At 46.9% G+C, this 12644-nt stretch overlaps 6 protein-coding genes across 6 annotated transcripts in view; 4 read left to right on the forward strand and 2 right to left on the reverse strand.

Moving 5' to 3' along the window:
* The window catches only part of CCR75_001246 (uncharacterized protein), an 8403-nt gene extending 4357 nt beyond the window's left edge, over nt 1-4046 (reverse strand). The window contains exons 1-6 of the mRNA XM_067959350.1: nt 2708-4046; nt 2550-2634; nt 2431-2526; nt 2051-2202; nt 1806-1983; nt 1631-1736 (exon numbers count right to left, since the gene is read on the reverse strand). Coding sequence (XP_067821618.1) covers nt 1631-1736; nt 1806-1983; nt 2051-2202; nt 2431-2526; nt 2550-2634; nt 2708-2829 — 739 coding nt within the window. The 5' untranslated portion in view covers nt 2830-4046. The remainder of the gene's footprint in view (nt 1-1630; nt 1737-1805; nt 1984-2050; nt 2203-2430; nt 2527-2549; nt 2635-2707) is intronic.
* Nucleotides 2933-3784, forward strand: CCR75_001247 (uncharacterized protein; the record flags this gene model as incomplete). The annotated part of the gene is made up of 1 exon (XM_067959351.1): nt 2933-3784. The coding sequence occupies one exon, from the start codon at nt 2933-2935 to the stop codon at nt 3782-3784; it is 852 nt and encodes a 283-aa protein (XP_067822003.1).
* A 1-nt stretch (nt 4047) lies between the features above and the next one.
* On the forward strand, nt 4048-4760 carry CCR75_001245 (uncharacterized protein). Its single transcript, XM_067959349.1, has 2 exons — nt 4048-4304; nt 4375-4760. Exons 1-2 carry the CDS (start codon nt 4100-4102, stop codon nt 4713-4715), a joined length of 546 nt encoding a protein of 181 aa, XP_067821522.1. The 5' UTR covers nt 4048-4099; the 3' UTR covers nt 4716-4760.
* Nucleotides 4761-4803: 43 nt separating this feature from the next.
* On the reverse strand, nt 4804-7974 carry CCR75_001244 (uncharacterized protein; the record flags this gene model as incomplete). Its single annotated transcript, XM_067959348.1, has 1 exon — nt 4804-7974. One exon carries the CDS (start codon nt 7972-7974, stop codon nt 4804-4806), a length of 3171 nt encoding a protein of 1056 aa, XP_067821521.1.
* A 370-nt stretch (nt 7975-8344) lies between these two features.
* On the forward strand, nt 8345-9227 carry CCR75_001243 (uncharacterized protein). Its single transcript, XM_067959347.1, has 2 exons — nt 8345-8507; nt 8586-9227. Exons 1-2 carry the CDS (start codon nt 8446-8448, stop codon nt 9127-9129), a joined length of 606 nt encoding a protein of 201 aa, XP_067821519.1. The 5' UTR covers nt 8345-8445; the 3' UTR covers nt 9130-9227.
* A 14-nt stretch (nt 9228-9241) lies between these two features.
* On the forward strand, nt 9242-12318 carry CCR75_001242 (uncharacterized protein; the record flags this gene model as incomplete). The annotated part of the gene is made up of 4 exons (XM_067959346.1): nt 9242-9474; nt 9539-10030; nt 10097-10249; nt 10312-12318. The coding sequence occupies exons 1-4, from the start codon at nt 9295-9297 to the stop codon at nt 12316-12318; spliced, it is 2832 nt and encodes a 943-aa protein (XP_067821616.1). The 5' UTR covers nt 9242-9294.
* Between the last annotated feature and the right edge of the window lie 326 nt (nt 12319-12644).

The following is a 12644-nucleotide window of genomic DNA, read 5'->3' on the forward strand; positions in this document are numbered from 1 at the left end:
CAATCAATATTGAGGCTCACCCCCACGTACAAACGACCCGCATCTCTGCGGGTCGTGGGAAGGATTTCAAGTGCTACCAAGTGTAGGCGGGCACATCGTAATGCGGCCACGCTCTAATTATACTCACACCCTAGCACAGCGAGGAAGCGGTTTAACCAGCTTCTCTTGCGTGCAGTAAGGTAGTTGTGGTGGGCGCGTTAGCGACCTCACCCAACACACTAAGCACTCTAGTAAAGTTTCGTCACGGGAGCGGTAATCCGGCTCATCGTGCACACTAACTAAGTAGAAAGTAGTTTTCAGACTGGTTTATATTTAATAGCATTAAATATATGTTACAAATCAAAAGGTCATTTCTATAGATAAAACTAATATGTATTGCGAGCATATCTTTCCAAATATCTCGCGTCACGGATGACGCTAGCCGTCATCCCTCCTAATGCGAATGCACCTATGTGCATCACATACACAAGGGTTGGTCACAAATGTAAACTACACTCGAGTGGTGGGTCTAATTATTTTAAGTAAGTAATTGACCATTCCTTTAAGTACACCAAGTGTATTTAACGGGGACTGTGTAACATTAGGGCAACATTAGCCCGTTACACTCAGTCTGCACGTGAGCCTAACAACCCACTGCTTCGTTTCGAGGGCATTGACATTATTCTGTGCATTCTCCAAATATTATTTACCTTTTAGATAATTTATTAATTAAGAACCTTTAAGTTTTAATTTCATGTAACGAAACACCCCGTTACATTTTCCTAATCACTTGATATGAAATATTTATTTTGCGCGCATATTCATAAGAATCATTGTACGTGTTCCAAAACTGATACGCTTATCAGATCTATTCTTTATCAAGCAAATTGTGTGCGACACACCCCCAGCACAGAGAGCTCTTTTCCCTTTTAAACAATCGGAATTGACTATTCACGCCTATTATTTACGCTCATCCAAGTAAGTAGGTTCACTAGTAAGTAACTTTACTAGCTTCAATTTGTTGATCCAATTAATACATGCTTCACGCATTTCGAGCCCGAGCATCCCGAATTGAAGATCTATGCCCAAAATTTTAATTCGATATTGACCACTTTTCACAATTGAAATTGTGTTTTGTGTGGTCTTCACAAACTTTCCGCTTGCAAACTGGCGTTAATACCAGCAGTAATAACGCCAGTTTGCAAGCCGCACGATTCTACTGGTAAGTCTCCGATACGCTAATTTTACAGACTTAATCAAATTTGACGTGTCAGCACATTCTCAACCAAATTGTAAGTACTTCATAGTTAGTTAAAACATTTGGACTATAGCTTGCTTCTTGCTACAGCCTCAAAATCCACTTCTACGAATCGCTCACGTTGCATGTTCTTAAGCCGATACCCGTTGCAAAAATCTAGAGCAGTCCCAACCCGGCGACCAGCTTGTTGCAGCCTTATAACCAGCAGCCACGAAGCGTCTGCGCATCGAACCCACAGCGCCTCACGTTTCTTATCGAAAATAAAGCTTCCGGTCTCGACAGTTCCGTGGCGAGCCTCATCGCCGTTGACTGTATGAAAAATTCATCCGATTAGCTGTTTGTCGTCATCAAAAAAAAGATTCAATTTTATAATAAATGCCGTCCTACACGTACCAAATTCCAGCTCCTCAGTCGTCGGAAGCCGAACCTCGACAAACTTGACTACTTTCCCTCGAAATAGGACGTTCACTCCAAACGAATCGCTCAGTGCCTGCCATCGCTGTCATAAATTGCCAGATAAGATCTATGAGCCATTTCTTTATACTCAATCAGATTGGGCTGCTCTTACGTGTAAAATGTTGCCAGCAGATACGTCGAAGGAGATAAGACTATCCCTATATTTTAATTTGGGAGCCTTGCATGCAATAGTGTCATCTTGATTTTTAGCGGACTTCTTCAATGTCGGCAATTTTTTTAGTGTCGCCACAACGCAATCCGCACCAAACGCTGCCAGTTCCTTCACAAGGCTTTATGAAGAAAATATCAGTATCACTTGCAAATTTAAAGTCAATAACGCAACAAAAGCAGTCATACTCGTTAAAATGAATAAAAGGCTTGATAGTGAGAGGTTTCTGAAGCAGTATTCGCCCAACGTCGAAAGCTTTTAGATCAATTTCAATCACCGATACGCCAGTTGTTGCGTCACCATTTAATAGAGCGTGATGGATTGGGGCTGGGCCACGGTACTACAATATCTTCATCATCATGAGCTATATAGGCTTTCGCTTCAACTCGAATTAAACAACCTTTGGCAGCAGAGACGGATGCATATTTATTGCACCGTAATGAAGATTCCTTAACATGTGTGGGTGCTAAGAAGTAGTAAGAATGCAAAGAGCGTTAGTTGCCGAGCTGTCGGGTGCGAATTACCAGCATTGTATACAATTACGTGCCAAGAAGTAGCCAAACGACACAACGACACCGACATCAAAATGATTTGTTACAGGGAAGCTCCAGGCTTTGAGCGACTTGAAATTGGCTGGCGTCTCATATACTTTTAAGCCGCAGCGCTGTGCAAATTTTTTACTGGTACCGGCGTATCCTTCTTCTGGCCATTTATGGGTCGGTCGGACGGACATACCACCTCTATGTGCTCAATAATTCCCTTTTCATTTTTACTGGATAATATTTGAAAAACAACAAATCAAGTTGAGAAACGCATGTCGTAACCTTCTGCACCAGTTTGCGTACAGCGCTTGAAGTGTGGCGAGCGATACGTGATCGGTTCCAAAGAAAAGAACGCGGTAAGGAGGCAAACCCGGCACAGCCAGTGAGAAGTGTCGGGCTCCGAGCGACGCGGCGCGTGACACCATAAAGTTTATGTTTTATACAAAACATGGATGCTAGTTTACCCAATCGTCACATGAATAATCCATCTGATTCGATACGTCGGAAATAAACTTTCAATCCAGAAAAATGAACCCTAAAGACACCGAGGGCCAGGAACAGGCTGCTAACTTACCATATGCTGCCAGCGCTCAAGTGCCGCATTCTGCCACAACAACAATGGCAGCTTCTCTGAACACCCAGGAAGACGAGCGGTTTATAAACGTGCCATATGCGGCTGCGCAAGCGACGCCTAGTGCGTCGGAAAAACAAGCGTCGACGCTTCCACCCATCGCTATGGCGCAGCCACTGGGCAAAAATATGCAGAATCAGCCGCACTCGCAGAGTGGCAGCAATATTCCGCCTCGTAACTACCAAAATGGACTCGGTGGTGCAAATTTAAGTCACCATCTCGTAACGGTTGTGCCTATTGCCTCTTCGGGCGACGACGCTGAGGATGATAACATGCGCTTTAAATATTTGCAAAAAAATCGCTGGATGGCGATATTGATGATGACGTACTACGCGATGACGTTTTTGATCCTACAGCCGATTTTTCTAGGGGTAATGGGTCTACTTACAGCGTTTGCCGGTCAGCATGGCTCGCGGGCGCCTGTGAATGTGACGCGGTTCAACTGGCTGCGTCACTACATGTGGGCAAATTACGTCATTCTGATTCTTAATATTTGGCTACTGGTCGTAACGCTGGTCTTTTCTGGGAGCGTGTTTGGCGTCGCTAAGAATAAAAGCAACGAAAGTACCGATACCACCTTTTCTTTTACCAGCAGCAAGGAGCTCTTTATCGGACTGCTAGTGGCTGCAAACACGCTAATACATTTGCGCTGCTTGCGCACCGTGCAGCTCTTGATTGCCGAGCTTATTAACGCTGGAAGAGACCGGCCAGCTCCTGTTGCTTCGGCTGTTCCCACCTCCACTGAATAAAATACTGATATGGGCAACTTGCATTGTTCGTTATAAAAATACTGTCTTTTCGAATTTTTCAGTTTTTTGACAGCTTTATGAAGTCAAATATATTTTTTGTTAAAACTCACATTAAACTTTATCTGGAATTTGGTACGTCTAAATTCACGCCAAGCATTGTTTTTTTGTCATGATCGTCTTTTTTTTTGCTCTTGTATCGAAAGTTTTCTATTACGTAGCAAGAGACAAAAAATCTTTTTGTATACTTTCAACCAATCAAATGTTGACACTTCCCGAAGTGAGCAGTAATATTTAGATTGTTCCCCGTGTGGCAGCATGCACTCGATCTGGACACGCGCCAACAATGTTTTTTTCACATCGCTCATGGCATTGGCCATCATGTGCACCCTCACGTCCTTATCCACATTCCTGCATGAGTCTAATCCAGTTGTCCGGCGTTTAGAGATGACTGAGCTGCACTCACTACGCAACTACCGCGACAAGACCGACCGCGCGACGCTTTCGTTTAACCTCGATGCTGGTCCGATTAATCGATTGCTAGTTTGCGAGTGCATTGGATTTGGAACTAATCTTCGCCTATTTCGTGTCAGATTTAAGTTCCGTTTTTAACTGGAACGTCAAGCAGCTCTTTGTGTACGTGATGGCCGACTTCGAGAGTGCCAGCAACGTCCGCAACCAGGTGGTTATTTGGGATACGATTGTTCAGACAAAGGAAGCTGCTAGCTTGCTGCAGTTCCAGAACGAAAGTGTCAAATATTTTCTGGCCGACCAGCACGACGAGCTTCGCGGCGCCAATGTCACGCTCCGTCTTGAGTGGGACATAATGCCGGTTTGTGGTCGCCTTTTCATACATTCAAGCGACAATGAGTTTGCCTTTAAGCTTCCGGACGCGTACCACGGCAAGGTTGTGAAAGCTCGTGGCCACTTTTAGAACGAGAGTAAAGGTCAATAATGGCAAACATTTCGATACGTTTTAGCTGTCTTTATTATATGGATGAGTGTTTCTATGAGGCAGTTCATTACTTTTCAAAACGAGCGCGGAGAGCTGCAACTCCTGACAGCGTCGTCGTTTCCTTTTTCTTCTTTGGTGTCCGTGGCTCTCTAGCGGCCTCACGGGCCGGAGACGCAGACCCCGTGGCGTCACTTTGGGTGCGTGCCATCGCAACAAATTCGATGGAACCATTTGAATTTTGCTTGCGCTTCTGTTTCATGCGAGCAGCAAGCGTCTTGATCTGGTTCAGGCTTGTGGCGGGAGGGCTTGCGATCGATCGACTGCAATCGAAATTCTCAGGTTCAGTCCGTAGTATCGACGTGTCGATACTGGCAACCGATCGGGCCTTGTGCAATTTCCTGTCGTTCCTCCGTTTTATCTTGGCACTTTCGTTTCCTTCCATCTCGCATTTAGGATCGTATCGGTACGACGTCCTGTGCATAGGCGGCAAGTCGTCGGTTTTCCCACACGCAGTCAAGACATTGTCGCTTGAGCGATGTCGAAGTAGCATCGACGCGGACGACAGACGCGGAGGCCCAGGCGGTAGTAGAGAAGGCTTTCGTTCCAACTTTGCAAAGGATACTGGCGTTACACAAGACATTCCTGTCATCGTTTCCTCCTCATTAATTCGAAGACTTAGAGGACGGCTGCGAGCCAATCGCAATTGATCATTAAATTTGCGTGCATTCTTCCGGCGCTTCATCATCTTGTCCTTGTACTTGTCGCTAGACTCGGATGACTCCTCATCAAACCCCAATATTGAAGGCATACTTTCATCCACGGTGGACGAGTTTAACGTCGATGATGCACCAAACAGGTTTTCCCACGGCTCCTCCTCAATTTCCCCCACTACAGCAGACGCAATGGTCTTTATCTCAACGTCGCGCACACTGCCAACGTACGACGCTGTGATTGAACCTTCAATCACTGTTGTTGCATTTGACGCGTTGGACTCGCCACGTTTACGACCAATCTTCGTCACGTTGTTTTCCGGACCAAGTCCCTTAAGCGCGCGTCCGCTCGAGAACGACGACCAGTCTGGTAAAGTGAACGACGTAAGTTGCACATCAGCGGTCCGTGCAGCAGGAACACGACTACTGCTGCGATCTGACAACTCATAGTCCAAAATTCGCGGCCAGTTGTCTGCCTCTAGCCCCAAGGCTTCTTCTCGCTTTTCTTCGTAGTCATCCTCTTGCGATCGATCCATGGACATACCCTGAATCGAAGCCAGCAAGCTAATGCGTTGCTCTTCACCTAATTCGTATGCAAAACACACATTGCGAGCGTACTGAAGAAGCTGTCGCCGCGTAAATCCAAAGCTGGAGAGATGATACAAATACGCGGATGCTTGCCCGTACACTACATTGTGTACTTCCAATACCTTTTGCGCGCGTTCAGGGTCAGCTAGGAAATACCATGGCGTATCCATTGATGTTTTGCTTAATTCCTCCGCCACGCTTTCTAAAAGAGCATCACCCCAATAGACTGCAACCCGCCACGCGGCATGGTCTTTAAGCGTGGCGTGGAGATATTCCTGTTCATCCTTGCTAGTCCGACGGTAAAACGTCTGCAGCATATTCATGAGATGCATCGTCGTACGTGTGTCATGCTGAGCAAGACATGCGTCTAGGAGCAAACGCAGTGCTGTGGCGAGCCTTGTAAAACCTTCACGTGTCAACTCACAATTCCGGGTTCGTTGAAGCATCAGGCATTCCAGTATTACGCGTCGAACAACGCCTAGGCGATACACTGACTGTGTTGCGGATATTGAAGCATTGGTGAACTTGCCTCGATGCTTTGATGACGCGCTTGATGAATTATTAGCACCAGAAGGGAGAAGGCTACTCTCTGGCTCGCCAAAGCAACTCGATACAAAGTCCTTAATTACGTCAACGTCTTTCTCAGACACACCAGACGCTTTGAGCTTCGCCAGATCTTCCGGCGAACTAGAGATCGACAAGTAACTGTATGGTTCAGTAGACAGTCGTGTTTGTTGTTCATAGCGCCACGATACTCGATGCCACTCCATCAGACTCAATGCCTTGGCTTGGCGATGAGTTAAATCCGGTGTCATACTATCGACGATATATTGCTGCACAACTGAATCCCGGTCTACTGCTTTCAGTGACCGTCGGAGATCGACCATGGCCTCAATCTCGGCTTGTAAAATTGCCACTTTTGTCTCGACAAATTGCTCAAGAACAATCAAAAGCGTATCTAGTCGGTCTTCCTCAACACTCTGCGACAGAACCGTCGCTTCTTCCACAACTTTATCCCGTCGAGCAATTGCGCTGATTAACAATGTCCTCACGTCATCGTACTCAGCACCCGCAGCCTCGTCTTCGCCAAAAGCACTGGTGAAACGAGACTGTGCCGTCTGAAATGCTCGTTTCACTTCTGGATTATTCGGCTGCACTTGAAACGTTGCTTCGTTTGCAGCTAGCACGGTCTTCCAATTTGCAAGTTCGTCGGCGGCGCGGGCTACGCGCTGCCGTGCTTTGTCCATCTTTTTCGTTGCCACTTGCACGTCAGACACACAGCGTTGTACGAGATTGTAAGTATCACGTGCCCATCGCTTGGATTTGCCAGAATTTTCGAGTGGTTTCGTCATATCCATGTAGGCTTTGCTAGCAGCGAGGTGTTTCGTGCCTAATGCCTGACTGTACGCTCGCATCTGCGTGAAAAAGTCCTGAAAGCACGACTGAGCCACCTCCTGCGGTTGTAGTGCCGGTAGACAAGCATCGCTCAAGTGCGCCTGCGCCACCATGTGCTGCGTGGCTGAAGCTGCCTTAAGATACTTGCAAAGCTGCTTGCGAACCTTGACACCGCTCTCGACGCGCTCGCTGGCGCGTACGAACGGGACTTGACGAAATGACGGTGCACCTGAACCTCCGTGAGCAGGAGTGGGGCGCTCGCCTAGCATATAAGGCGGTGCAGGGACCATAGTCGTCGCCATGGCAATTGTAGAATCGAAAAGCCTAAACGAGGCCTCAAAGTCTGGACAAGGACGGCGATACAGTGGGGCCAGCGGAGTGAGAGAGGCGTTTGAAACCAAACGCCGATGGGGCAATTTGCTAGGCGATGATAGTTGCGCGGGGAGAGATGCGATAAACGCAGAATTGCTTCGACGGCGATGTCGTCGAGCCACTCTTACGCGACTGAGTAAAGAGCGAAATTTTTTGGTAGAAACTGGACGCATTGGACGACTCTACCTCTATGACTTAAATTCATTCTCCTAGAAAGTTGCGAAGCACCTTCAAAAAACATTTCAGAATTGTGCCCTCTGTGAATGCTAAAACAGTCTGCCTACTGCATGGACCGTTTGTTAGTCGAGTTTTGTGCTGTTGTGATGCTGGATCACTGAACTCATTTCCGTAGCCAGCTGAGAAATAAAATAGTAGTTGCTCGGAGCGTGAATGTGTCGCACCTTTTCAACTAATTTTTATCTTATCAAAATCACCATGCGTGAATGTTGCACCAGCAATTGCGCAACATTTTCAAGATCCTCGTTTTCCCCCTGAAACACGAGAGAATCCTCACGCAACACAAGGAATCATGGTGCGTAGCAAAACACGTCGTTAGCTAGAGTGCCTCTTGCAGTATTATACTCGGTGAAGCACTTTACTTATTCAATGGCTTAAATTGCCGATGATGTCTATGCCAGTCCATCATGTCGTACAACGGAGCCGCGATTATTGCCATGGCGGGCAAAGATTGCGTCGGTATCGCATGGTACGCTACAATCAACTAATTACATGACAGCACAAGTATATCGAGACGATCTTACCTGTATTAAAATTTGAAACCTAGTGATACAAGACTAGGCATGCAGGCGCAGACAGTGGCGATGGATTTCCAGAAGGTGTTTCGAGTGACAGACAAGACGTTTCTAGGCTTGGCAGGCCTCGCTACCGACGTACAGTCTCTATCTCAGCTCCTGAAATTTAAAATTAATATGTACAAGATGAACGAGGAGCGTGATATTAAGCCCAAGACACTAAGCGCGCTACTGTCAAACATGATGTACGAGAAGAGATTCGGTCCGTGGTTAGTGGAACCCGTGATCGCCGGACTTACAGAAGACAACAAGCCATTTTTGTCCAGTATGGACTGCCTTGGTTGCGAGATGATGACTCAAGATTTTGTCGTAGCTGGCACAATGGAGGAGGCGCTGTATGGCATGTGCGAGTCCATGTACAAGCCCGACATGGAAGAGGAGGACCTTTTCGAGACTCTTTCGCAATGTCTGCTGTCGGCCTGCAATCGCGACGCACTCTCTGGATGGGGAGCCGTTGTGCACATTATCACACCAAAGGGCATTACGTCCAAGAAGCTGCAGTCACGTCAGGATTAGGCGGTGTGCTCGTAGTTGCTCGTAGTTGGGTAATGGATAAAACATTTCGATAGTAAACCAAAAATAAGAATTCATACCGGGACACGGCAGTAAGATAAGAATCATCACATACCGGTTGACGGGATACCAATAACAGTATTGCGTACCGGTACAACAAGATTACTCATGACACCGACAGATGTGAGTCGCGTGGAGGAGGACGGAGCGCCGACTGCGGCCGCTCAGTCGAATCTTCCGTGGGGAATGGAGACGACAGAGATGCAACCAAGCTCACTGACGAAGCTCACGGACGATAAACTTGCTCGATTTGTGTTGGGCCACCAGCAAAAGACGAAGTTTCAAAAGGTTAAAAATGACGGTGATTTCTTTCTTTGTGGCTTTGTAAACTGACGGTATGTATACCTTCTAGGATAGAGAAGATCGCGAGGCCAAAAAACGACAAGCCGACGAGGAAGCAGCCAAGATCTACACGACGTTTGTGGCATCTTTTGACAACGAGGAGGAAACGAAAGGCAAAACGTTTGTGAGAGGCGGTACAGATGCCACGCCAAACATGCACGAATCATCACGGCAGAGTGGAGATGTATACAGACTGAGAAGACCGGATCAGGCGGCATCTGGTGCGTTTGCACCGAGTAAAAAGGTGTCGGAGATGGACAAAATGCTGCAGGAGATCAAGCAGAAAGATGCGGAGCAAAAAGATCAAGTTCAAGTATTGCACCAGCCCAAGAAGCGCCGAGCGATTGATGATTTCTTGGAAGAAATGAAGGAACGAGGTCCGGCACCTGTCTCGATGGATACAATTGCCCTGACGAAAGGATCCTTCGATACTGGCGACCCTGAGACGACGAATTTATATGTGGGAAACCTGGCACCGACGGTAACAGAAGAAGTTTTAAAGGTGCAAATCATCACTTTCCTCTGCACATTATAGGACGAAATATTGAATGAAAAGGTTTGGTTGCAGGCAGAGTTTGGACGCTACGGCGAGGTCTACTCGATCAAGATCATGTGGCCTCGGTCGGAAGAAGAGCGTGCTCGCAAGCGGAATTGCGGATTCGTGAGCTTCTACAAGCGACGCGATGCCGATGACGCTCGCATTAATTTGGATGACAAGCAGGTTTGTTTGAAAATTGACCAGCAAGCCCTATATTTATTCTCAGCAATGTATGAATCTCGTAGTTGGAGGGTCAGCCAATGATTGTTGGATGGGGCAAAGCCGTGAAGATTCCGTCGCGTGCAATCTCATCAATGACTTCGAATATGTCTTCTTTACCGGCAATGCCCACGTCTATTCTGCCTTCTCTCAGAGCTAATCCAGCTGGAAAGGATGCTATTGTGGTCGAGATACCGAATGATAGTGAGGTGCGAAGGCTTGTGGATCGCCTCGCTGAATACGTCGCAACGGACGGACTTCAATTCGAAAACGCAGTACGCATACACGAAGGACACAACCAGCTTTACCGCTTTCTTTTGGAGCCTCAGTCTGCTGTGGGGTTATACTACCGATGGCGAGTGTACTCGTTCGCGATGGGGGATGACGCATTTTCATGGCGCGAATCGCCTTTTCAGATGACACTTGAAGGTCCGATATGGCAACCACCCAAGATGCCGTCACGAGTATCAAGAAGCTACAGACAGGACTCTCCTTTACGATTGTTAAAACGGTCTGGTCGTCTTGATCGAAGTCCTTCCTCTTCTCCTCGTCCAACACATCGCAGGAATCGGAGCTATCATCGTAGCCGATCAAAGAGCCCTAGTCTTAAAAAGTCAAGTCGACGAAGCGGAAGTCGACATCGCTCTCGAAGTTGTTCAGTCAGCTCTCGTGACGATTCCAGTTCACGGAGGTCTCGCCGTCGGACTCCAAGTCGAAGGCGTCGGAGTCGCAGTCGACAGAGCCGTTCGTGGTCGTCAGATGATTCAAGCTCGCGAAAGCGTGGTCGCCACACGCGCTCGCATCCTATTAAATACGACCAGAGGCTTGGTGATAATCGTCGTGAAGGAACACGCGCTGATGTTCGGATAGGAGATAGGCAAAGGAATGCAGACGAAGGCGACAAATTACTTACGGGGCAACAAATTGCACGAGCACGCGACATGGAGAGAGGGCGGGAGCGTAATCGATTGCCAAGGGACGACTATGACAAGTTTAAAACATTATTGAAGGAACTGACGTTAGAGCGTGAGTCTATTAAAATGACCATGGGTTTTGCTTTGGACAAGTCCGAGGCAGCCGTTGATTTGGTGAACATTGTTTTCGAGTCATTTAAAGAATCATCTTCGTCTGGCTTGGCGCTTATAAGTCTGCTCTACGTGACGTCGGACATTCTTCACAATAGCTCGGCTGCTGTCAAGAACGCTTCGCTATTCCGAACGACATTTCAAGAACGCTTACCTGAAATAATGGATATTCTACGCGTCGCTCACAAAAATATTGCTGGTCGTATGTCTGCTAATGCCATGAAAGAAAAGGTGACAAATGTGCTGACAGCATGGGAAAACTGGAGTCTCTTCCCTCCTGCCGTGCTGGTTGGGCTCCATGCTACGTTCTTGCGAAAATTGGAAGAGAACGAATACATTGTTATGCATGATTTAAATTTTACTGGTATTGGAGAATCAGATCTTGAGCGACTACGGAAAACTTGCCGACAAGCTGGAATTGTAGCAACTGGTGATGCAAAAAGTTTGGTAGCACGCCTACAGTGGCTGAAGGAATTTACGTCGCCTACTGCCCAGATTGCTTCCGGGCCAGTTCTGGCTACGAATTCATCTCTACCCTATGCAAGCACCAATAAAATTGTTCCTCAAGCCGTATCAGAAACTCATTCAAAAAGAGCAGAAGTAAATGATTTCCAAGAGAAGAGGACTATTAAAGGAAGCCTTGTTGATGAAGATTTAGATGGAGAACCCGTTGACGAAAAAAATTCTATGGAAGAAAGCAATGCACTGGATGAAGAGCTTGGTGGTGAAGCGATAGATGGAGACTTGCTGAAAAGGAATGACTCGTTAAAAAATGATTTCAACGGAGAGCTACTCGACGGTGAGGATTTGGATGGTGTTCCGATGGATGAGAAGGATTTGGATGGTGTTCCAATGGATGGTGAGAATTTGGATGGTGAGGATTTGGATGGTGTTCCGATGGATGAGGAGGATTTGGACGGAGCTCCGTTGGACGGGGAGCCGATCTAAACTTCTCTAATAGTTACCTAGATAGCTGCTTCACGCTGTCTACTTGTAATGTTAATTTTTCCGATAGTTCAATCAAGTCACTGATGTCTCTGAGTCAGTAGTATCAGCTGCCACCATATTTGCTGATCTGTCATTTGTCACTAAAACCAGACTGCCGTCTCCAATGTGGCTCGAGATTTACGAAAAGTAATTGCAGCATTTATTGATAACGTGGTCATACGTTATCAGGTGCTCTCTCTATAAGAAAAGTTAAATAAGATGTACTCAAATTGAAAAAAATATCAATTCTAGCGGGATATAGAAACTTCGTGTCATAGACGATGGAG

This window comes from Bremia lactucae, linkage group LG2 (assembly GCF_004359215.1).
Source record: "Bremia lactucae strain SF5 linkage group LG2, whole genome shotgun sequence".
NCBI lineage: Eukaryota > Oomycota > Peronosporomycetes > Peronosporales > Peronosporaceae > Bremia > Bremia lactucae.

Excerpts from the sequence above, each read along its gene's own strand:
- CCR75_001245 (XM_067959349.1), top strand. The coding sequence starts at position 4,100 with ATGCACTCGATCTGGACACGCGCCAACAATGTTTTTTTCACATCGCTC. Across the intron at positions 4,305-4,374 it reads TTCGTTTAACCTCGATGCTG|ATTTAAGTTCCGTTTTTAAC; the intron begins GTCCGATTAATC and ends ATTTCGTGTCAG.
- CCR75_001243 (XM_067959347.1), top strand. The coding sequence starts at position 8,446 with ATGTCGTACAACGGAGCCGCGATTATTGCCATGGCGGGCAAAGATTGC. Across the intron at positions 8,508-8,585 it reads GATTGCGTCGGTATCGCATG|TGATACAAGACTAGGCATGC; the intron begins GTACGCTACAAT and ends TTTGAAACCTAG.